This window comes from Salvelinus sp. IW2-2015, linkage group LG15, assembly GCF_002910315.2.
Source record: "Salvelinus sp. IW2-2015 linkage group LG15, ASM291031v2, whole genome shotgun sequence".
NCBI classification, from domain to species: Eukaryota; Metazoa; Chordata; class Actinopteri; order Salmoniformes; family Salmonidae; genus Salvelinus; species Salvelinus sp. IW2-2015.
Genome location: NC_036855.1, coordinates 38,657,157 through 38,682,147, shown reverse-complemented (window position 1 = coordinate 38,682,147; position 24,991 = coordinate 38,657,157). Strand labels below are relative to the sequence as shown.

The window sequence follows — 24,991 nt, the reverse complement described above, 5'->3', positions numbered from 1 at the left end:
TTCAAGGGGTCAAACATCACCCGTCCATTGAAAACATATGCTGCCGTGGTGATAAGGACAACAACACATACTGTAACAGTGACCAATCTTCATTGCAAAGATGTGTTGGCTGGTTAGCAGGTTCTCTGGGTGCAGGAGGACTAAATACTCATGCTGTACCTTACACTAAAAGAGCAACTTGTTACTCCTGATCGTTGAGAATCTATAATCTATTTAGCCCAAGGTTTTACTTGTTTAACAAGTGTAATGAATGACAAATTATTACTTTTGATCTTGCTGGTAGGCTTAAGGTATGTTAATAGTTTATGGAGTTATAAGGAATCAGGGTTAAGGATTTCATACAAAACTAAGCCAATATCCACACAAGATGTGAAAAAAAGGGTGAATTTTAAATTCTATAAGGTCTACGTTTTATTTAATCAATGCCATCACGTTTCCCATCTTCTGTCAAGGCCATGTAACAATACGAGGTGTATCTGGTAAATTCCTGTCTATAACCCTGCATTCTATTGTCTACATCTAACAAGGAGTTGCGTTATGAGCCATCGACGGCACTCACAGTCCTGTCATCATGTAATTAGCATGGAACAAGATGACAATATGCCATCGGGCCTATTCAGCTATCACAGCATCAGAGATGTATGACTTCAGTGCCATGCTGCTCAAGAGAAGTTGCACTGTAATGAACAGATGGAAGATGGTAAGGATGACTTAAACTCCCTCTCTCTCCTTAACAAGAGTTTTTTGTTTCACCATATTTGTTTGACAAAGTGTAAATCAATTGTGTAGTACCCACCAGGGTTGGGGTCAATTCCATTTKAATTCCAGCCCGTTCAGAAAGTAAACCAAATTCCAATTCCAACATTTTCTCATTGAAGAACATTGCAAGATAATGAACTTCCAACTCCAATTCCAATTATGCCTACAGAATTTACAGGAATTAAAATGAAATTGACCCCAACCCTGGTACCCACCCATATTTGTTCATTTTTTGTAGTACTKCTGATTGATGAGACAGAGTCTAAATTAAAACATGGATGGAGGTGAGAAAATAATWGGCAGCCATTGAAACAGAGAGATAAAGGTTGTATGTCTAATAAATATATATTTTTTAATGACAATAACATCATTTATTTTCCTGAGCCTCCTATTGCCATTGAAATTCTCAGTCTGATTGTGTGGGCATGTTAATAGAAATGTAAATACATATACACAGTTCTGATTGGCAGAGGACCATCTAGACCAGGGCTTCCTGGGTTTTTGTTTTTTTCCCTAGCACTACACAGCTGATTCAAATAATCAAAGTTTGTTGATGAGTTGCTTATTTGAATCAACTGTCATGCTAGGGCAAAAATCAAACCATGCTCCCAGGGGGGCCCTGGGACCGAGTTTGGGAAACTCTGATCTAGACCAACGTTTCCCAACTCCAGTCTTCCAGTACACCCAACAGAACATACTTTTTTTGTAGCCCTGGACAAGCACACCTGATTCCACTTGTCAACTAATCATCAAATCATCAAGCCCTCAATGAATTGAATCAGGTGAGTTTGTCAGGGGCAACAACAAAAAMATGTGCTATTGGGGGGACCTGAGGACTGGAGTTGAGAAACTGATCTAGACTCTAAACTAYAGCTTACCCCTTCAAAGTAGGATGAAACACACAGTTGAAGTCGGAAGTTTACATACACTTAGGTTGGAGTCATTAAAGTAATTTTTCAACCACCACAAATTTGTTAACAAACTATAGTTTTATTAAGTTGGTTAGGACATCTACTTTGTGCATAGTAATTTTCCAACAATTGTTTATAGACAGATTATTTCACATATAATTCACTGTATCACAATTCCAGTGGGTCAGAAGTTTACATACACCAAGTTGACTGTGCCTTTAAACAAATTCCAGAAAATGATGTCAGTGCTTTAGGAGCTTCTGATAGGCTAATTGACATCAATTGAGTTAATTGGAGGTGTACCTGTGGATGTATTTCAAGGCCTACCTTCAAACTCAGTGCCTCTTTGCTTGACAGTGGGAAAATCWAAAGAAATCAGCCAAGACCTCAGAAAAAAATMTGTAGACATCCACAAGTCTTGTTCATCCTTGGGAGCAATTTCCAAACGCCTGAAGGTACCACGTTCATCTGTACAAACAATAGTATGCAAGTATAAACACCATGGGACCACACAGCCGTCATACCGCTCAGGAAGGAGACGCATTCTGTCTCCTAGAGATGAACGTACTTTGGTGCGAAAAGTGCAATCAATCCCAGAACAACAGCAAAGGACCTTGTGAAGATGCTGGAGGAAACGGGTACAAAAGTATCTATATCCACAGTAAAACAAGTCCTAAATCAACCTAACCTGAAAGGCCGCTCAGCAAGGAAGAAGCCACTGCTCCAAAACCGCCATAAAAGCTAGATTATGGTTTGCAACTTCACATGGGGACAAAGATCGTACTTTCTTGGACAAATGTCCTCTGGTCTGATGAAACAAAAATAGAACTGTTTGGCCATAATGACCATCGTTGTTTGGAGGAAAAAGGGTGGGCTGGCAAGCCGAAGAACACATCCCAAACCTGAAGCACGGGGGTGGAATTTTCATGTTGTGGGGGTGCTTTGCTGCAGGAGGGACTGGTGCACTTCACAAAATAGATGGCATCATGAGGCAGGAAAATTATGTGGATATATTGAAGCAACATCTCAACACATCCGTCAGGAAGTTAAAGCTTGGTCGAAAATGGTCTTCCAAATGGACAATGACCTCAAGCATACTTCCAAAGTTGTGGCAAAATGGCTTAAGGACAACAAAGTCAAGGTATTGGAGGGGCCATCACAAAGCCCTGACCTCAATCCTATAGAAAAATTTGTGGGCAGAACTGAAAAAGCYTGTGCAAGCAAGGAGACCTACAAACCTGACTCAGTTACACCAGCTCTGTCTGGAGGAATGGGCCAAAATTCACCCAACTTATTGTGGGAAGCTTGTGCAAGTTAAACAATTTAAAGGCAATACTACAAATACTAATTGAGTGTATGTTTACTTCTGATCCACTGGGAATGTGATGAAAGAAATAAAATCTGAAATAAATCATTCTCTCTTCTATTATTCTGACATTTCACATTATTAAAATAAAGTGGTGATCCTAATTGACCTAAAACAGGGAATTTTTWTTCGGATTAAATGTCAGGAATTGTGAAAAACTGAGTTTAAATGTATTTGGCTAAGGTGTATGTAAACTTCCGACTTCAACTATATGCAAATAAAATATGATCATTGGACAGAATAATCAGATTAGATTTTGATGTCATACTGTGGGCCTAAAACTCCATCCCACCTGAACAGGCTATAATCCAGGCATTTTTTATTTTACACTATAAAGGCATTATCATAATTTTGACCTCAGTGTTATTTTGACCTCATAGTGTGGGAAAAAAATGATAAACATGTTTTTGACTGCACTGCCCCTTTAATGTAGAACCAAAAGACAGACAGAGAAAATTAAATAGAARTTTGACATGGCAATCTTTTTGTTTCACCGCTGAGAGCATCCTCCACATTATCCAATATTGCAACCTCCACCAACATATCATGAATCTTCACAGTTGCCTTCTCACTTTACATTTGACAGCTACATGTCTACCTGGGAGAGATTTCTGGATTCATTGACAGGATGTCAGAGAAGGATATATCTCAATTTGTCACCGCTTTTGAAAAGAATGCTGGTGATAAAGATTGTACAGGGGGGCCATACAGGGGGGCCACGCCTCGGGACTTCGATATGGTAAATGCAATGAGTTCCTAGAATCCATAGAGAAGATTGAGATGGAGACATCTATAAAATATAAATGCAAAATGTAAAGTCTTCGTCCCGAAATTTTCCATATGCACAAAAAGCTTATTCCTGTCAAATTTGGTGGACAAATTGGAATAAATCCCTGTTAGTACGCATTTCTTCTTTGCCAAGATAATCCATCCACCTGACAGGCCCTAATCCAGATACAGATATGCATCTGTTGGGTGACATGTCTGGTGAGTATGCAGGCCATGGAAGAACTGGGATATTTTCAGCTTCCAGGAACTGGTGGACATTTCTGCAGTCAGCATGCCAATTGCACGCTCCCTCACAACTTGAGACATCTATGGAATTGTGTTGTGTGACAAAACTGCACATTTATTGTCCCCCAGCACAAGGTGCACCTGTGTAATGGCCATGTTGTTTAATCAGCTTCTTGATGTGCCACACCTGTCAGGTGGATTGATTATCTCGTCAAAGGAGGACTGCTCACTAACCGGGATGTAAACAAATTTGTGCACCAAATTTGACAGAAGAGTGGGGTAAAAAGAGAGAGAGGAAAGAAAGGAGACACTGGAGGACGTGCACGCCATCAGAAATCTACTGTACACATAGCTTTACTAGGCTGACCAGCCATCACAAAGCTTTAYCTAGTTGTTAGACCTGACAGCACTGATCATTCTACAGACACTGAAAGAAAGCTWTCCAAAGCGGCCTTGGCATATACCATCAAGCTAAAACCCAGTGCAGAGCCCTACTCACTCCACAACTGATTCCTCTGACATTGCTGCCAAGAGTGAAGAAAGAGCTAGAGCGCATACACGAGTTCAAGGTTGTCATCATAGTGGAGGAGCACAAGGACTGGAGTGTCAGCATGGTGGTTGTTCCAAAGAAGAATGAGGACGTGCGGATATATGTCGATTTCACTAGTCTCAACGAGTCAGTATGTAGAGAAATACAAACTTCCCACTGTTAAACAGACCCATGGCTCACTTGCCGGGGGAAAAACTTCAGGAAGCTTGACGCAAACATGGGTTTCTGGCATATCCCGCTAGCTGAGGAGTCAGTTAAGCTAACAACCATCATCACATCTTTCGGACGTTACTACTTCAATAGTAGTAGTAGCCTGCCTTTCGGCGTCTCTGCACCTGAACACTTAAAAGAACAGAATGGTGACAGAGGTCACTGAAGGCCAGAAACCAGATCCGAGTCCAAAAACAMWWCAAGGGMATAGGCAGGCTGGTWGTCAGAACAGGCAGAGTGGTCAGGCAGGRGGGTTCGGAGTCAGGACAGGRAAGGGTCAAACGAGGAGGACTAGAAACAAACAGAGACTGGGAAAAATAGGAGCAAAGAAAAATMCTGGTTGACTTGGCAAACAAGACGAACTGGCACAGAGAGACAGGAAACACAGMGATATATACACCGGGGATAATAAGCGACACCTGGAGGGGGTGGAGACAATCACAAGGACAGGTGAACCAGATCAGGGTGTGACACATTGTTGTTTTCCAAATTAATCGGATGGATTACAGTGTGAGCCAGATGACATCTGTACATTTATTGGAGCTAGGGTAGGGTTAAATCATTTACTTCCCTTTTGATTGATTGCAGAGAATCACTGMATATAGCAATACTTTATTACCTGTGAAATTAACTGTGATTAGTTTGTGGGTGAATCGCTTATTCGTTTTTCAATCAAAGAAACCACCGTGAAGGTATTCCAGGATGATATTGTGTCTTCGTTTAATGAAAAGTAATTTGATCTTCATTGGATATAGAATAAGATACTGTACACATATTTTATGTTATGAAAATATAATTGTGCAGTTACCAATATTCCAACTTTGTTGATATGCAAGATCAGTTGGATACACACTTAGAAAACAGGGTTCCAAAAGTGTTCTTCTACTATCCCAATAAGATAACCCTTTTTGATTCTGTGGAAAGGGTTCAACATGGAACCCAAAATAGTTATACCTGGAACCAAAATCTTTGTACCTTGAACCAAAAAGGGTTCTTCAAAGGGGACAGCCAAATAATCCTATTAGCTTTTAGAAAGCAAATGTTTTTCTATAGAGTGTATGGATTGTGGATATTTCCTGTAAATAGCTTGGATACATTTAGGATAAACCTTTGTACAGATTTGTTTCTATGCGTAGTATTTGATATTTGCATTTGACCTTTTTGGGTGTTCTCATGGTTCTAGCGTGAAGGCRCAGGTTGATCCCACAGAAACAGAATGAACACCAACTTAGAGATCCATCTCACAGCTCTATGTAACATCCTATATCCATGGGTCAAATTGGAATTTGTAAAGTGGCAGAGCTGCATAATTCTTAGCYTCTGGTGGAACTCTACCCTACTGACTTCTTGCCCATTTTACCCCTATTTGTAACACGTTGGGTGAGTAATATAATCAGGTCAGAAATGATTGMCACCCTTAATAAAGATGAGCAAAAAAGACTGTATYAAATAAATAATTAAAATATTGAGCTATAMTGTATGCAAAAAAAGGGGYAAATATACCTATACAATTGCTCAGAGTAGGGGATTTTGTTGAACAAGTAATATATTGTCTCTCGAAAAAGATAAGGGCCAAAGTGCTTGGCACCCCTGTTTTCAATATCTTTCAATACCTCACCTTGCAAGGATAACTACAATGAACTTTAAACAAATATATATATGAGATTGGAGAACATATTGGGAGAGATTTTAGACCATTCCTCCATACATAATATTTAAAGGGTATTGAAAACAGGGGTGCCGATAATTTGGACCCCTATCTTTTTGAGAAAKAAATATTATTTGTTAAACAAAATCTCTACCATTTAAAAAAAAATCTCCTATTTTTGTTAGCTCAGAATTTGTATTGTTTATTTTATACAATGTTTTTGTACGATAATCTCGGGGACTATGTGGGACAGATATTTGACAAGTTTGGCATTGGAAGTCATGGAACGTTCGGCACACTTCGACGAAGCATTGCGACAATTAGCTTTAATCAAGATTCTGTTAAAGACCTCAGAACCTTTGCGGATCACATGAATCACTCCCTTACCAAACAATCTCGTTACTATCGTTCCCATCGTCCGCCTCATAACGCCAACCAGGCCCGATCTCTGAGGCACAAATAAATCCATTATCCACTGTTTGCAAAAAAAGTGTATTACTTTAAAATGCACCTTTGTGTGTGTGTGTGTGTGTGTGGGTGTGTGTGTTCGGTCATGGTTGATCTCCAGAGAGAGGGGTGTTGGACTGGGAAGAAAGAGTAGGTGTGGAGGCCTAGGGGTCTGAAAAGTGTTATAGGTTACCAGGTGCACAGAGCTGAAGTGGTAGGCCCAGGGAGGGACAGGCAGGTGGGCAAGCTGGGCAGAGAGAGTAGGCCTAGAGGCCTGGAGGTCTGGACTTGGGCTGTGGAGAGGAAAAAAGTTCCATGACTGGGAGTGATCTGAAGTGATAGGCCCAGAGAGAGGGCAGAGAGAGTAGGCCTAGAGGCCCCATCCCCCCCATCAGCCTCTGGTAACCTGTTTGTAGAGCGAGAAGTGCAATGAGTGAGACGTGGGACCCAGCAGAGCTCCTTCATTGATTATTATTGGGTACCCAGGTGTCCATGGTTAAAAAATTACCTAAAACAACCAGTGGAGCCCCCCTCTGGCCGATCCCAGGTGGGGGGGTGTTGGTCCCCCCTAGAGGGTCTAACCTAACCCAGCCATGGACCCCTGCCCACCCCCGAGGGCCCCTGGAAAATTGGGTGGGCTGTTTACAGATGGACTATGTACAGCTGCAGCGATCGGTTAGCTGCTCAGATAGCAGATGTTTAAAGTTGGTGAGGGAAATAAAAGTCTCCAACTTCAGCGATTTTTGCAATTCGTTCCAGTCACAGGCAMCAGAGAACTGGAAGGAAAGGCGGCCAAATMAGGTGTTGGCTTTTMGGATGATCAGTGAGATATACCTGCTGGAYCGCGTGCTARGGGTGGGTGTTGTTATCGTGACRAGTGAYCTGAGATAAGGCSGAGCTTRACCTAGCATGGACTTATAGATGACCTGGAGCCAGTGGGTCTGACGACGAACATGTAGCGAGGGCCAGCCGACTAGAGCATACAGGTCYCAGTGGTGGGTGGTATAAGGTGTTTTAGTAACAAAACGGATGGCACTATGATAAACTGCATCTAGTTTGCTGAGTAGAGTATTGGAAGCTATTTTGTAGCTTCCAAAAGTCGAGGATCGGTAGGATAGTCAGTTTTACTCGGGTAAGTTTGGCGGCGTGAGTGAAGGAGGCTTTGTTGCGAAACAGAAAGCCGATTCTTGATTTGATTTTGGATTGGAGATGTTTAATATGAGTCTGGAAGGAGAGTTTACAGTCTAGCCAGACACCTAGGTATTTATAGATGTCCACATATTCTAGGTCGGAACCGTCCAGGGTGGTGATGCTAGTCGGGCGGGCGGGTYCAGGCAGCGAACGGTTGAAAAGCATGCATTTYGTTTTACTAGCGTTTAAGAGCAGTTGGAGGCCACGGAAGGAGTGTTGTATGGCATTGAAGCTCGTTTGGAGGTTAGATAGCACAGTGTCCAAGGAAGGGCCAGAAYTATACAGAATMGTGTCGTCTGCGTAGAGGTGGATCAGGGAATCGTCGCACTAGAGAGGGTTTTCATTCAAAGCTGGGAGTTTACCAGAAACACAGACAGCATCCCCTTTAGAATACTCCAGAGCCGTGTTAGGACCCTGTTACAGCAATATTGAAAAAATGTTGGACGTGCAAGTAGGCCCCTTTCCAGCAGAAGATGMGTTAGCTGTTTAAAAATATCCTGCAGAGCCACATCACACACACACGCACGCACACACAAACACAGTTAAAAGATCGTAAGCATCGGTTTTTAAGCGCCTTACATGAAGAGCTGCTGCAATTACTGATGTGAGGGAGTCGTCCTGGCAGATGGGAGCTTGACTGGAGGAGTACAACACACACGCACACAGGGTCTGACTGGAGGAGGGAGTACTTCTCTGGATCTGAAGCATGGAGAGAAAACCCAGGATTATAGGAGTGTGTGTGTGTGTGTGTGTTTGTGTGTGTGTGTGTGTGTGTGTCTGGAGTGGATCCCAGGATTGTAGGAGTGGGTATTTCCTCTCCTCAGGCCACTTCACAGCTCTCTAAGCCATCACTTCCCAAAGTCACTGCAGCAAGTAATTAAGAAATTTTAACAGCAGATAAAAACGAAACTCAAGGCAATAATTTTACTGTAGGCAATGGATGCCTCAAAAACCTCAATAGATATGTCCCGTGAAGTGTGCTTTCATTCAGGTACGAAGATTGTTAATCTAGAGACTGAAAAGAGAGACTGAAAAACAGCTTCTATCTCAAGGCCATCGGACTGTTAAACAGCCATCACTAACATTGAGTGACTGCTGCCAACATACTGACTAAAATCAATAGCCACTTTAATAATTAAAAATTGGATGTAATAAATGTATCACTAGTCACTTTAAACAATGCCACTTTATATAATGTTTACGTATCCTACATTACTCATCTCATATGTATATACTGTACTCTATACCATCTACTGCATCTTGCCTATGCCGTTTGGCCATCGCTCATCCATATATTTACATGTACATATTCTTATTCATCCCTTTACACTTGTGTGTATAAGGTAGTTGTTGTGAAATTCTTAGATTACTTGTTAGATATTACTGCACGGTCGGAACTAGAAGCACAAGCATTTCGCTACACTCGCATTAACATCTGCTAACCATGTGTATGTGACCAATAAAATTGTATTTAGTTTAATTTTATTATTTCAGCATTCAGCAATATTTGTTTTACCTTGGAAGTAGTCTATGGGTCATGGGTGACTGTAAACTACAGATGTAGTATCGTAACTTGACCAGTTTCTCGCAGCAGGAAATGAATCCTGCAGCAACAGGAAATGTGAATTATTATTTTTATAATTAATTGACATTTCTTTTTTTGCATTTTCTGTTAGAGCAAATCAAGTCAGAATTTTTGTAATGATAATTACAAACTTTATGAGCCTTTTTTAAACAATTTGCATTTCCTGAAGCGCAGGAAAACTGTCTGCGACAACAATGTGATCAAACTAAGATAGCACATTGTACTATTCGTGTATTATAGCCACCACAGGACTAGGTTAGCCTCAGCTACTTGCAAACAAAAAGGTTCTATAACACCTTCTGAAACACCTTGGCTGAAAGGCACTTCAAAACTGCTCAATAATAATAATAATAATAATAATAATAATTATGTAGATTAGGTTTCTAGCACCCCTGTTTTGATCAGGGTGTTTCATTTGGTGTAGTCGACCGGATCTTTCTTTTTTAGTCCAATCCTGCTGATTGTTTTGTCCAACCCTGTTATGTTATATGTTTTGTTGACTGTGCCCACATGTTCTCTCAGCCTATGTGGGCTCAATCAACAAAACTCCTCCAGAATTCTACTCCCACTTTAGCATTGTCTGAAATCTGAGCCAAAATCACCTCAAAGTATGATCAAACCAAGTCCTTCAGATAAGTTTCAGATAGAAAGTCTCCTTTGAGTTTCCTGTGAATGTTGCTGCTATCCCAACATAGCTTACATGTTCAARTGATATCTGTCTGGCTCCCAAGTAGTTTCTGTCTGATCAGATACTAACTTAGTTGTGAGCTTCAGCGAGATACTGTTAGTGGCTTTGTGCTTTATTGATTTACAGTACTCTGGGGAGAAAAAGACTAGGACACCTTTCTCTTGTGGGGTTAAACTTGAAATGGTTTTGGAAAACTCAGTGATCTCCAGATCTTACCTAGTGTGTTTTATCCTCCATCAAACCCCTAGGGGACTGAACATAATGGCGTTCTATCTTTGAAGTCCAACAAGCACCTTTTTACATCAAAGCAAATGCCACTCAGTACAAATAAAATGGTGGCAAACACTCCCAGAGAGAGGAGGATGCAGCTCTGAAGCTCACCGAAGCAAACAGGAACAAAGAAAAAGAAAGGGGAACAAACACAGATCTGTTTAAAGAAGGTCAAAATCAGTTACAGGAAATCTGRGGCAGCAAGGAAACATTATCTGAGATAGGGCCAGGGTCAGGAAGTAATGCTTGCTTACTTGATCTGTTTTTAGGTGAATGTTTTCTACAGCATGTCAATCTTTTCCATCCCCTATGGGCTATACTATACCTTCCGTTTTGTCCATGACCGSATGCTGTCCATCGCCCTAGGTTGTACCTTGTAGAGATAGACAACTTTAGTACATGGTGAACTGATATTAGGACAGGTAATGTTTGAAACAGTCACATTTACATTCAGCGCTATAGTTAAGTTGGGATTCAGAAAGTGGTGGAAACATCCTCATAATTGGTATGCTTCTCCATTATCATTTTGAATAGAAATCTTTTAAATTATTTTTCTGATATTAAGGTCCCCCTCCTCATTTAATTGTTGATCATATTCATATGAGATTGACAGTCTTTAAATTGACTAATAAATTGTGAATATTACTGTTACAATTCTCCGCCCATATGTCTGAAAATGTGATTGCATCTCACTAGTAGAAAAAATGGGGGAAAAGCAGAGCATTTTATGTCTCTTGGGGACAATTAAGACAGAACATTATCTCTTTGTGGATTTAGCTGTGTGTCATGTGGCCCCAAAGAGAAACWGAATCTGCAGGATTATGCTGAATCAAGCACCCTTTGAAAGATAGTTGGAGTGTACGCTATATCATTTTTTWWATTTTTTATCTTTGGGCTTTGTGATTCTTTTCATGTGACTACCTCATGAAGCTGGTTGAGAGAATGCCAAGAGTGTGCAAAGCTGTCATCAAGTTACTAGATGATTCCATATGGGCTCCCGAGTGGTGCAGCGGTCTAAGGCATTTCATCTCAGTGCTTGTGGCGTCACTACAGACACCCTGGTTCGATTCCAGGTATCACCACCGGCCATAATGGGGAGTCCCATAGGGCGATGCACAATTGGCCCAGCGTGGTCCGGACTTGCTTATTTAAATAAAAGCAAGTCAGTTAAGAACAAATTCTTATTTACAATGACGGCTTACACCGGCCAAACGCCGACGACGCTGTGCCAATTGTGTGCCGCTCTATGGYACTCCCAATCACGGCCGGTTGCGATACAGCCTGGAATATTTTTTTTAATATGTGTTAAAAATYTAMAAAAACRCTGGAATGKGTAGGTGTGCCCAAACTTTTGACTGGTACTGTATATGACGTCAGACATAATCAAGGTCAAACTTGACTGTCAATCTATCTTCAGAAGTCCTGARATCAGAAGACCAGAACTCTCCGATACGTTTCATCTGATTAAACAAATACGAGTCTCACGAAATCAAAAGTGAGGTAGGTGTATGTTATGGGAACCTAAAACAGTTGTGTTACTACAACGTTCTCACATATATTATGTTTACAGAACTTAATACAATTAATGAATAGTACTGTTTGGGTTTACAGTGTGTTAATAGATGTCTTGTGCTGACAGCTATGGCATTGATATTAGTAATATACTGTAAACGTACACCGAGTGTACAAAACATTAGGAACACCTTCCTAATATTGAGTTGCATCTCCTTTTGCTCTCAGAACTGCCTCAATTCGTCGGGACATGGACTGTACAAGGTGTCGAATGCATTCCATAGGGATGCTGGCCCATGTTAATTCCAATGCTTCCCACAGTTGTTTCAAGTTGGCTGGATGTTCTTTGGGCGGTGGACCCTTCTTGATCGACACGGGAAACTGTAAAGCGTGAAAACCTAGCAGCATTGCAGTTCTTGACACACTCAAACCGATGTGCCTGGCACTTACTACCATACCCCGTTCAAAGGTACTTAAATATTAAATATTTTGTCTTGCCCACTCACCCTCTGAATGGAACACATACACAATCCATGTCTCTATTGTCTCAAGGCTTAAAKATATTTGTTTAATCTGTCTCCTTCCCTTCATCTACACTGATTGAAGTGTATTTAACAGGTGACATAAATAAGGGATCATAGCTTTCACCTGGATTCAACTGGTCAGTCCATATCATGGAAACAGCAGGTGTTGTTTCCATGACATGGAAATGTGTTGTGTATATTTTTGATGTGTTATGGAAACCTATTGCATGAAGTTTGAGCGTATAGGTGATGAATGTTAGCTCTGTATGTATGTTGTCATGATATCAGATTAATCCACCACACTGGTAAGTATTGAAGACATATCTTAAATAGCCCTATCAGATTACAGTAAAGCATATTATAGATTCTAGTAAATATCATAGTAAAAGATTATAGTAAAAAGTCCACTCACAACTCTTGAGAATTCCCTTCTGCATAACTGTTATAACACTGCAATACGTCATGGTCTCATTAGAATGTCAAAATAGTGGCATTTAACCATTGTAACGAGAGCTGTCACAGAAGTCCCTGACACCAATCTCGGTGCCCATGTACCAGCCACCGAAGGGGTGCTTCTAAATGTTTAGAAATGCTTACAAATGCTTAATAAGATTATCATAATACCTCCAAGATGTTGTAGCGAGAGCTGTCACAGAAGTCCCTGACTACCAGCTCTGTYCCCATGTACCAGCCACTGAAGAGACAGGTGGTGAATTCCAGCCCCCACATCTCTAGCAGCATGCTATATACAGCAGGCAGGCTGTCCCACTTCAGATTCAAGTCCATGAACCAATCATACTTGTATGCCGGAGCATAGAGGGACAAAGAGATGCACTCAAATGAATAACAGTCAAGGTTTGGAGGAGAGATGGTAAATGTGACATAACTTGACTAATTGATTCAAATAAATCGGCTAGCACCTGGTCAGTCTGTCATGGAAAGAGTTCCTAATATGTTGTACACTCAGTGTATAGACTGAACAGTATAAAAATGCAACATGTAAAGTGATCCCAGAAATMTTCCGTACTCACAAAAAGCTTATTTCTCGCAAATGTTGTTCACAAATTTGTTTACATCCCTGTTAGTGAGCATTTTTCCACTCAGTGTATATCGTCATAAGTTGTACGTGACCTGGACAAAGAGCATATTTCTCTACACAAGCCTGGACAAACACTGGATAATATATTTATTTTGATTCAGGTAAAAAACAATGGCACATTTAATCTACGGCAAAGTTTATTTGTAACGTGGTATTCAAATTTTTTAGATGTTTTATTAATCTCTGTCTTTAATCAATCAGCAAGTTAAGCCAATTAAGAGATATAGCACCTTCTAAAATGGTTTTGCCACCTTCTCTAAAGGTCTTGCCCCTCCTGAGAGGCAGCATCTGAGCATTTCAATGGAATAGGTGTCTGCTCTGCTGCAGAGCTAACTGTTTCTACAGCTAACACCAGCAAACAGATGGAGCCAGGGACCTCAGGRGGATGTATAAACAATGGGATCGGGAGCAGCCGGGCTAGCCATGAGGTGAAAAATGTATCTGGAGGCTTTCAATAACTCAACCCCATACCTGCAATAATACATTGGATAAACGTGAAAAACAGCTGCAGTAAAATGTAATTATACTCCACCTTATAAATTGTTTGTCACATTGTAATCCATTGTAATCCATGATAGCCAAGTACCCCTGTCCCTGTAGCGGATMGGTTTCCATTTTGTTTGCGCCTTAAAAAAAAAAAGATTTCCCAAAGCCTTGGCAACATCTTATGTACACAATACCAACACATTATGTCATCATTCATCCTCACATTTTGTTTTTGTTTTCCTCACACAAAATATTTGTCAAAAAGGAGTCAGCGGTTTATTTTGTCCAGACTTGCCTATACATCCCTATTCTGAAACCCCACTACATCAATGCAACAGCAAATTACATTCACCACACTGCATATCATTAACAATGAGTTTTAAGAGTGAACACAGAATTACGAAAGCTTGAGCATTTGTAATAGATTAGAAAAAAGTTGTAATAACTGTGAGAACACGAGCAAGTAAAATTTCCCTTGTGCATTCAATTCTAGATGTATTCATATTCAAATCGGGTTTTGTATCTTTTCAATTCCCACTTGCAAATGTTATCTATGATGTAATCACACAGAGCTATATTTCATTTCCCAGCTTACACTGACTTAACACAAATATAATATTATACATGATTATTTTAAATATGTGCTGTTGAACCTTGGCTCCTGTGAAAGAAAGAGTAGCAACCAGAGCAGATTTATCCTACAGTAGATCTAGCCGTCATCTACTGTATCTACAGAGATACATTCCCTAAACTACATATTTTATGATCAGTCATTTCACATTATCACTTGACCACTGTCATTTTTTATATGACTGGACGTTGATCGTCAACACATATGAATGATGGGATTCAGTCACTAATAAGGAAATGGGCTTTGAATCTTGTTCCAGATGCGGGGGAAGTATTTTAAAGCTGGACCTGCTCAGTATGCTTTAGATTTGTTTGAAGTAGAAGTGGGCTCAAGTGGGCTCACAAGTGGCACAGCGGTCTAGGGCACTGCATCTCAGTGCTAGAGGCATCATTACAGACCCTGGTTCGATTCCAGGCTGTATCATAACCGGCTGTGATTGGGAGTCCCATAGGGTGGCACACAACAGCCCAGAATCGTCCGAGTTAGAGTTTGGCCGGGGAAGGCCGTCATTGTAAATAAGAATTTGTTCTTAACTGACTTGCCTAGTTAAATAAATTAAATAATGTGTCTGTCAGATATTTTTGTCCCGAAGCAACCATTTATATACGGCCTAACTAAAGCCATGCTTTTTGGACTTATTTGAGGCACTTTGCTTTTACCGGTATTTCCAGCATTATGCACTAGGTTTACTGCAGGTAGAGGTAATCCTAAGAAATTACACAAGCTGTTTCCAATCAATCAATGTCTGGTTGTGGGTGTTTGGTAGGGGGATCGCCTATGCCATGGGAGGAGTAGCTCTGCTAATCTTAATTGCACAAAGCCTATTATTTGGCAGGGAATACTATTTATAGATCAGTGACTCTTCACCTCACTTTTCACAAGATTATCCTCTTTAACGGACACAGAAGATGTAGCAACAACTGGGTTAATTAGGGGCAGTTAAATGGGAGAGTCAATGAAACGAACCATGGAAGTATATTYTAGCGATTTCAGGGGTACCCCTGCCCGGGACTCAAACCGGATCCAGCAGCTGTCAAGCCAATCTCTTGAAAGGGCGCGGATTGATTACCAGGGCCCGYTTTCCCAAAAGCATATTATGAACTTAGCCTTTGCTACAATATACAGTGCATTCGGAAATTATTCAGACCCCTTCACCTTTTTCCACATTGTTCCATGTTTTTCCTAATCAATCTACACACAAAACCGCATAATGACAAAGCAAACACTTTTTTTTCCTAAATTTTTGCAACAAAAATATCCATAAATACCTTATTTACATATGTATTCAGACACACCCCTGTCTATATAAGGTTGCACAGTTGACAGTGCATATCAGAGAAAAAACAAGCCATGAAGTTGAAGGAGACAGGATTGTGTGGCGGCACAGATCTGGCGAAGGGTACCAAAATATTTCTGCAGCATTGAAGGTCCTCAAGCACACAGTGGCCTCCATCATTCTCAAATGGAAGAAGTTTGGAACCACCAAGACTCTTCTTAGAGCTGGCCACCCGGCCAAACTGAGCAATCGGAGGAATATTTATATATGAATAATATGAATAATGTTGACTACCCAACAGAGTGCCGCATTGGTGACGGTGGAGTTATGGTATGTTGACTAACCAACATGGCYTATATTTCTCTGGCTGGTTTGGGCTCTGAGCGCCGTTCTCAGATTATGCTTTTTCCGTAAAGTTTTTTTGAAATCTGACACAGCGGTTGCATTAAGGAGAAGTGTATCTAAAGTTTCATGTATAAAAGCTGTATTTTCATCAACATTTATTATGAGTATTTCTGTAAATTCATGTGGCTCTCTGCAATATCACTGCATGTTTTGGAACTACTGAATCTAACACGCCAATGTAAAATAAGATTTTTGCATATAAATATGAACTTTACCGAACAAAACATACATGTATTGTGTAACATGAAGTCCTATGAGTGTCATCTGATGAAGATCATCAAAGGTTAGTGATGAATTTTATCTCTATTTGTGCTTTTTGTGACTCCTCTCTTTGGCGGGAAAAATGGCTGGGTTTATCTGTGACTTGGTGGTGACCTAACATAATCGTTTGTGGAGCTTTCGCTGCTTTCGCTGTAGCGGAACCCCAGTCCTAAACAGGTTAATGAGTCCACCAGATCAGAGGCAGTACGGATGACCAGGGATGCTCTCATGATAAGTGTGTGAATTGGACAATTTTCCTGTCCTGTTAAGCATTCAAAATGTAACGAGTACTTTTGGGTGTCAGGTAAAATATATGGAATAAAAAGCATACTGAAAAGAAAATRGCAACATGTTAAGTTTCCAGAAATGTTCCATACCAACAAAAAGCTGATATCTCAATAGTGTGCACAAATGTGTTTACATCCCTGTTAGGGAGCATTTCTTATCCACCTGACAGGTGTGGCACATCAAAAAGCTAAACAGCATGATCATTACACAGGTGCACCTTGTGCTGGGGAGGGTAAAAGGCCACTCTAAAATGTGCAGTTTTGTCACACAACAAAATGCRACAGATGTCTGCCGTTTTGAGAAAGTTTGCAATTGGCATGCTGACTGCAGCAARATCCACAATATCCTCTGTTGCCAGAGAARTTAATGTCCATTTCTCTACCATAAGCTGCCTCCATTGTCGTTTTAGAGAATTTGGCAGTACGTCCAACCAGCCTCACAACCGCAGAACACGTGTAACCACGCCAGCCTATGAACCAGCTGAATAATCTCTGTACAAACTTTCAGAAACTGTATCAGGGAAGCTCATCTGCGTGCTTGTCGTCCTCACCAGGGTCTTGACCTGACTGCAATTCAGCGTCATAACCGACTTCAGTGGACAAATGCTCACCTTCGATGGCCACTGGCATGCTGGAGAAGTGTACTCTTCAGGAATGAATCCTGGTTTCAACTGTACCAGGCAGATGGCAGACTGTATGGTGTCGTTTGGGCAAGCGTTTTGCTGATMTTACGTTGTGAACAGAGTGCCCCAGGGTGGCGGTGGGGTTATGGTATGGGCAGGAATAAGCTACGGACAATGAACACAATTGGATTTTATCTATGGCAATTTGAATGTACAGGGATACCGTGTCGAGARCCTGCGGCCCATTGTCGTGCCATGCAGCCACCGCCATCCCATCATGTTTCAGCATGATAATGCACGGCTCAATGTCGCAAGGATCTGTACACAACTGCTGGAGGCTGAAAATGTCCCAGTTCTTCCATTGCCTGCATACTCACCAGACATGTCACACATTGAGCATGTTCGAGATGCTCTGGATTGATGTGTACGACAGCGTGTTCCAGTTACCGCCAATATCCAGCAACTTCGCACTGCCATTGAAGAGGAGAGGGACAACATTCCACAGGCCACAATCAACAGCCTGGTCAACTCTATGCAAAGGAGATGTGTTGCAATGCATGAGGCAAATGGTGGTCACACCAGATACTGACTGGTTTTCTGATCCACATCTAAKAWWTTMTTTTTAKGGTATCTGTATTTCCAGTCATGAAATCCATGGATTAGGGCTGTAAACTGTAACTCAGTAAAATCTTTAAAATTGTTGCCTGTTGCGTTTCTATTTTAGTTCCGTGTACATTATTTTKTTTWGGAATGTAGTGAAGTTAAAATTATCAATGAAATATAAATTGTAAAGTACAGATACCCCAAAAAACAACTAAAGTAGTACCTTACAGTATTTATACSTAAGTACTCTCCACCACTGTTGTCAATGAAGCTAGCTAATAGTAGCTAGCAGGCACAATGTACAGACAGGCCATATTAGCTAAATCAGCTATCAAGTTACTGGAGAGTGGCGACGTGTGTGTTTTGGTGAGGTTTCGCATTTACAGCTTTCTCACTATCTCTTACCAGAGTGTGCATCTGTTATATATAATTTTATATCGAATCATAGCACAAAACAAGTTGTGGCGGTACACAAACTGCTCGTGTATAGGTTTTGAATTTTGGAATATTGACAAGTGGCAGTGTGGATGCAAGTGTGCATCGTCTCAATTGTCAATATGACCAAAACAGTGGCWGARTTGAGTAATCACTGTCAAACACATCAATTGCGTTGTCTTATGTAAACATGTCCGAGTCCAAGGCGCTGTGTAATGGTTCGGTCTGTCTCACTGTTTGAAGGTTCGCTGTTATGATTGGATAGAACGTAATTAGCGCAGCGTCATGAAGGTTTTCCCTAGGTGATACAATCCCGTGTTAGTGGMTAAGGGACATGATTGTAATCCAAACCCAACCCTCATGTAAATCYTGAGTTASACAAATCTCACAAAACTGTTTTGAAATATACTGACTTTGGCTCAATCCCAACAGTTTGCAGTTTGAAATGTAACCGTCGCATTTCCTTCACATGTTTCTTGCAATTTCTATGGGATTAACAAGTGGAAGCAATAAAAAAATGAAAACCCCTATTCTGAACTAATATTTATACCAAATYTTTTAAGGTCTACATAGATCGGCTACATAGCTACCCATCCATAGGAATACAGGTATTTTTATCCTCTACTACACAATAAGCAATAAAAGAGTTAGCTAGCTATGTTACMTCAGCTGCATTGCAAGACAACTATCTTCAATCGCTAACGTTAACGTTACTTCAATAAAGAACAATGACAAGTCGGATTTTTTTTTTAAAGAAGCAAGTCAAGTTTACAAAATGTTTCATTCAATTTCCAGTAACGTTAAATGCTTTAGCTGAATTCTTTACTTCCACTGGGTTTCACAAGATGACAGCCTTGTTTTCTGGTTTGCTCAGMAGTTCCTAAAACATTAAACAGGACAAATTACAATTCATATAACTGTGAACCGCACACATAGAAAGCTAAATGCATAGCTAGCTGGCCAATGTTAGCCAGATTTTTAGCCAAAAATTGCATTATAATTTGTCTCTACAGCTAACATATTCCTGTTAACTGTAAATGATTTGTTATAAAGTTATAATTCCTTACATTTGCTTCAATCCTAGTATTTTTSTCATCCATTACTCTTCAAGCAACTCTCCAGGGTGGGTTGGGTTACAGAACATCATTTTCGATTAGCTTTGTTTCGAGGGCCAACTAGAGGGCTGTAAAGGCACTACGCCTCACTCAAAGTTTAATTGGTACCATTACGACTCGATGACCAAAATTATCCTACTTCCATTTTTTAAATACATTTGAGCACTGGAATAAATGTTCCTGACTAATATCGATGTGATATAGACCYTTTGCAACCCCAAAAATTGCTGCAACTTACAAGTATGTTGGAGAGAATCAACTTGAGCAAAGTGATGTGTAGAATCAATAAAAATACTATTACCGGCCAAATAATAGGCCTTGTGCAATTAAGATCCACCCACCAAACACACACGCACAACCAMACATTAATTGATTGATTGATTTCTTTGGCGCACAGAACAGGTAGGCTGGTTTCATATACTCCTTCGTATGTGTCTTCTCTGCAGAGATCCGCGAGGCGTTCAAGGTGTTTGACCGTGATGGGAATGGCTTTATTTCCAAGCAGGAGCTAGGCATGGCCATGAGATCCCTGGGATACATGCCCAACGAGGTGGAGCTGGAGGTCATCATACAGAGACTGGACATGGACGGTGAGACACGCACACACACACACACCGACGAAAATACTCAGGGCACGCACACAGGCACCCACACAGGCACTCACATGGGTATGCATACACGCATTCATGTGTGCTCGCAAACACACTAGCATAACAGATGTCTTCGCCCCACTGTCATCAACAGGTGATGGTCAGGTGGATTTCGAAGAGTTTGTCACTCTCCTCGGACCCAAGCTGACAGCAGCCGGAATGCCTGACAAGTTCCACGGAACCGACTTTGACTCCGTGTTCTGGAAGGTAAGTAATCATTACCCGCATCTCTCCTGCTGATTACCACTGACAAGCTGAAGCAAAMGCTTCTGGGTGATCAGGATGCTTCGCTATAGCTGTCATCTATCTATCAAATTATTTATCTATCGCGTTTATCTAAGTCTTTTTGACTTGGAACAAAGACAAATGTAATTGCCAGATTTGGTTGGACGGTTAATAGGACAGTGCCATCCCTTTTCTACGCTTGTCTTATTATCAAGTGAAGTGAAATCTATGTAGATGTAATCAGGCATTGATTCTGTGACAMTTTCCCAGATAATTACCCTCCCATATTGACAGTAATAGGAGTCACCAAGTATTTAGAGACTGATTCAGGCTTCCCTTGGCAATGTCTATGCCTAAGCAGTGTTTTTGTGTTCAATCTAAGACAAACACACACATTGTAATGTGTGTATGGAAGTGTATGTTCCCAAGTCAAGACAGTCATRKAATATGTCACARGCATCAATGGGCAGTGTTGTGTTGTTCACTCAGGCTAGAAAGTCCAGGATCAACTTACCATTCCCAAATCTTAACCATATRCATTGGGGTGAAAAACATAAAATCATCCTTGAAACAGTATCTCCACCGTAGTGACAATAGCTCGTGATTGTCTGTGTGTGTGTGTGTGTGTGTGTGTGTGTGTGTGTGTGTGTGTGTGTGTGTGTGTGTCTGTGTGTCTCTGTGTCTGTGTCTGTGTCTGTGTCTGTGTCTGTGTGCTTGTGTCCAGACTGACATGCAGAAGCTGACGGTGGAGGAGCTGAAGAGGCTGCTGTACGACACGTTCTGCGACCACCTGACCATGAAGGACATCGAGAACATCATCATGACCGAGGAGAGCCATATAGAGAACCCAGGGGCCTGTCAGGTGGATATAGACAGTAAGGGATCTTATAGTACACACTTTGTAGTAGACACTTTATAGTTCACACTTTATAGTTCACTCAGAACATGCGTCTCAGGTGGATATAGATCGTAAGAGACTTCTTGTACACACTATAATACACTGTGTATAATTGTTTTTTTGAGACAGGCATATAGATTAACTGAGAGGGAGTAACAGGTGAGAGATATGGAAAGTTGACGTGGTGGGAAAATGCATAGCCCGGAGGTAGCTGCGTTATATGTACAGTAGCTCTTTTCCACTAAAATACKTTCCTTATCCTCTTGCCTCCCTTCCCTGTCAAGCAGCTAGTCCAACGCAGCAAGTCAAGCAGACGTGTGTACGCAAGAGCCTGATATGTGCTTTCGCCATTGCTTTCATCATCAGTGTCATGCTTATCGCAGCCAATCAGGTGCTGCGGAGCGGCATGAAGTAGACGGGGACACCTATGGCCTCCTGACCCTCTGAAAGAGACTAATGTAAGACACCTGGACAAATGACAGAGGAAAAACTTCTAAACAACAACCACAAACACAACCATGACCACAACAACAACAACGACAAAAACAACAACAGACAATCAAACCAACATTAAAATAAACTGAAAGGAAAAGAATACATGGCTCTCATCCAATTGACTTCATGGGCATATTTCCCAACTTGCTCCTTAAACTCCTTTCTGAATTGAACCCATTGAGACCCTACTATGTGGGCCTGGAGGATGACCATCATCTGTGCATGAAGTGCATGGCTTTAACCAGTCGTCTCTTGAAACCTCTGTAGAAGTTATTATAAGTGTATATCCATATAACTGTGTAACAAACATAGGTGTGTTTTAAATCACGTATGACCAACTGTGACCACTTTTGTTAATGGAGTTGGGGTCGGAGGTCAAGAACCAAAGTTCAGTGGTCAGGGGAGGGAATGGAGAATGTGTTTTTCTGTACTGTGTACCAAATAATATGTCATGATAGGAATATTTCACAGTTCTGCATGAACATAAGGGCTGTTTAGTGGACTACATGCTCGTATTGTAAAAGTAGTTTGTTGGGGAACTGTTCTTATTGACGTACTGTGTACTATTAACTTCACTGAGCACCCCATGACGATCATCATAGTATATCTTAGTGCCAATGAAAAACAGCTCAGACGTGATGGATTGTATTAGCATATCACTGAGAAATCCTACAGTATGTTATTGATATGTGTTATATGTGCATAGCCTAGTGCAGGTAGCTTAGTGGTTAGAGCTTTTTGCCAGTAACCGAYAGGTTGCTGGATCAAACCCCCGAGCCGACAATGTACAAATCTGTCATTCTGCCCCTGAACAAGGCAGTTAACCTGCTGTTCCCCGGTAGGCTGTCATTGTAAATAAGAATTTGRTCTTAACTGACTTYCCTAGTTAAATAAAGGAATACATTTGTTTTAATTAATATACAAAGAAGAGGGTTGTTAGCTCTGTATAAGATGAATGATGGAATGTATTTTGTGCTCCTTGGTCAGTCCTATGTACATGGCTATATTGAGCAATAAATCATGAGTATACATATCACATGTTATATCACATCATCACCGGCCAGACATGATCTATATAATCCTTTAGGCTCATCTATAGGGCAGCCCTGCACTGGAGAATCAAAGCAGGAGCAATGACCTTCAATCTGCTTCTGTCCCATGGTAGGTCCTTGTTGTCCTTGGGATGCAATACTATGAGATAAAAGAACCAAACAAAAATAACTATCATCTTTAAAGGACCTAAACAGTCTATCTGAAACTACCAGGAAGTTTAACAAGACAGGCTAAGTGGGCGGGGAGCTTAWATTCATGAGCTCACCATGACTGACAGCTTTTTGAAAGCTCTATGTCAAGCAACTTGGATGTTTTGAGCAGTGTTGCAGTAAAATCATRTCAAGCACATTTGGTGATACACAAAGCAACTCAAACAACGTTTTTATACATCTCCCGTTTGGAATGTCTCTTGTGATGCGGTTTACAGCAGCACTGACYAATTTGTTGGCTTTTGTTCCATGCTGGCTGAATACCTAGCTAACCAGTAATGAACACCAGACACGGAAGACACGGATGAATGGGGAAACATATAAGTAGCTTTGCCATAGATGAAGAGGGTAAACTTTTAATTATATTTACTAACACCCTACAGTCAAAATGTAGCACCAGTAGAGTAGCTATCTACAGTGGGGCCAAAAAACTATTTAGTCAGCCACCAATTGTGCAAGTTCTCCCACTTAAAAAGATGAGAGAGGCCTGTAATTTTCATCATAGGTACACTTCAACTATGACAGACAAAATGAGAAAAAATCCAGAAAAATCACATTGTAGGATTTTTATGAATTTATTTGCAAATTATGGTGGAAATAAGTATTTGGTCAATAACAAATGTTTATCTCAATACTTTGTTATATACCCTTTGTTGCAATGACAGAGGTCAAACGTTTTCTGGAAGTCTTCACAAGGTTTGCAGACACCTGTTGCTGGTATTTTGGCCCCTTCTCCATGCAGATCTCCTCTAGAGCAAGTGATGTTTTGGGGCTGTTGCTGGGCAACACGGACTTTCAACTCCCTCCAAGATTTTTCTATGGGGTTGAGATCTGGAGACTGGCTAGGCCACTCCAGGACCTTGAAATGCTTCTTACGAAGCCACTCCTTCGTTGCCCGGGCGATGTGTTTTGGGATCATTGTCATGCTGAATGTACCAGCCACGTTTCATCTTCAATGCCCTTGCTGATGGAAGAGGTTTTCACTCAAAATCTCAACGATACATGGCCCCGTTCATTCTTTCCTTTACACAGATCTAGTCGTCCTGGTCCTTTGCAGAAAAACCCCAAAGCATGATGTTTCCACCCCCATTGCTTCACAGAGGTGTTCTTCGGATGCACATATGTGTTCTTTCGGATCACAGCGTTCTTTGTCTCCAAACGACGAGTTGAGTTTTTACCAAAAAGTTCTATTTTGGTGTCATCTGACCATATGAACATTCCCCAATCTTCTTCTGGATCATCCAAATGCTCTCTAGCAAACTTCAGAACGGGCCTGGACATGTCTGGTTAAGCAGGGGGACACATCTGGCACTGCAGGATTTGAGTCCCTGGGGCGTAGTGATGGTAGGCTTTGTTACTTTGGTCCAGCTCTCTGCAGGTCATTCACTAGGTCCCCCCGTGTGGTTCTGGGATTTTTGCTCACCGTTCTGTGTGATATTTTGACCCCACGGGTGAGATCTTGCGTGGAGGCCCCAGATCGAGGGAGATTATCAGTGGTCTTGTATGTCTTCCATTTCCTAATAATTGCTCCCACAGTTGATTTCTTCAAACCAAGCTGCTTACCT

At 41.1% G+C, this 24,991-nt stretch overlaps 1 protein-coding gene across 1 annotated transcript in view; it reads left to right on the top strand.

The window, feature by feature from the left end:
- The window catches only part of LOC111973883 (calcium-binding protein 7-like), a 58,444-nt gene extending 34,531 nt beyond the window's left edge, over positions 1–23,913 (top strand). The window contains exons 2-5 of the mRNA XM_024001328.2: positions 20,343–20,486; positions 20,641–20,753; positions 21,496–21,646; positions 21,957–23,913. Coding sequence (XP_023857096.1) covers positions 20,343–20,486; positions 20,641–20,753; positions 21,496–21,646; positions 21,957–22,084 — 536 coding nt within the window. The 3' untranslated portion in view covers positions 22,085–23,913. The remainder of the gene's footprint in view (positions 1–20,342; positions 20,487–20,640; positions 20,754–21,495; positions 21,647–21,956) is intronic.
- Positions 23,914–24,991: the final 1,078 nt, after the last annotated feature.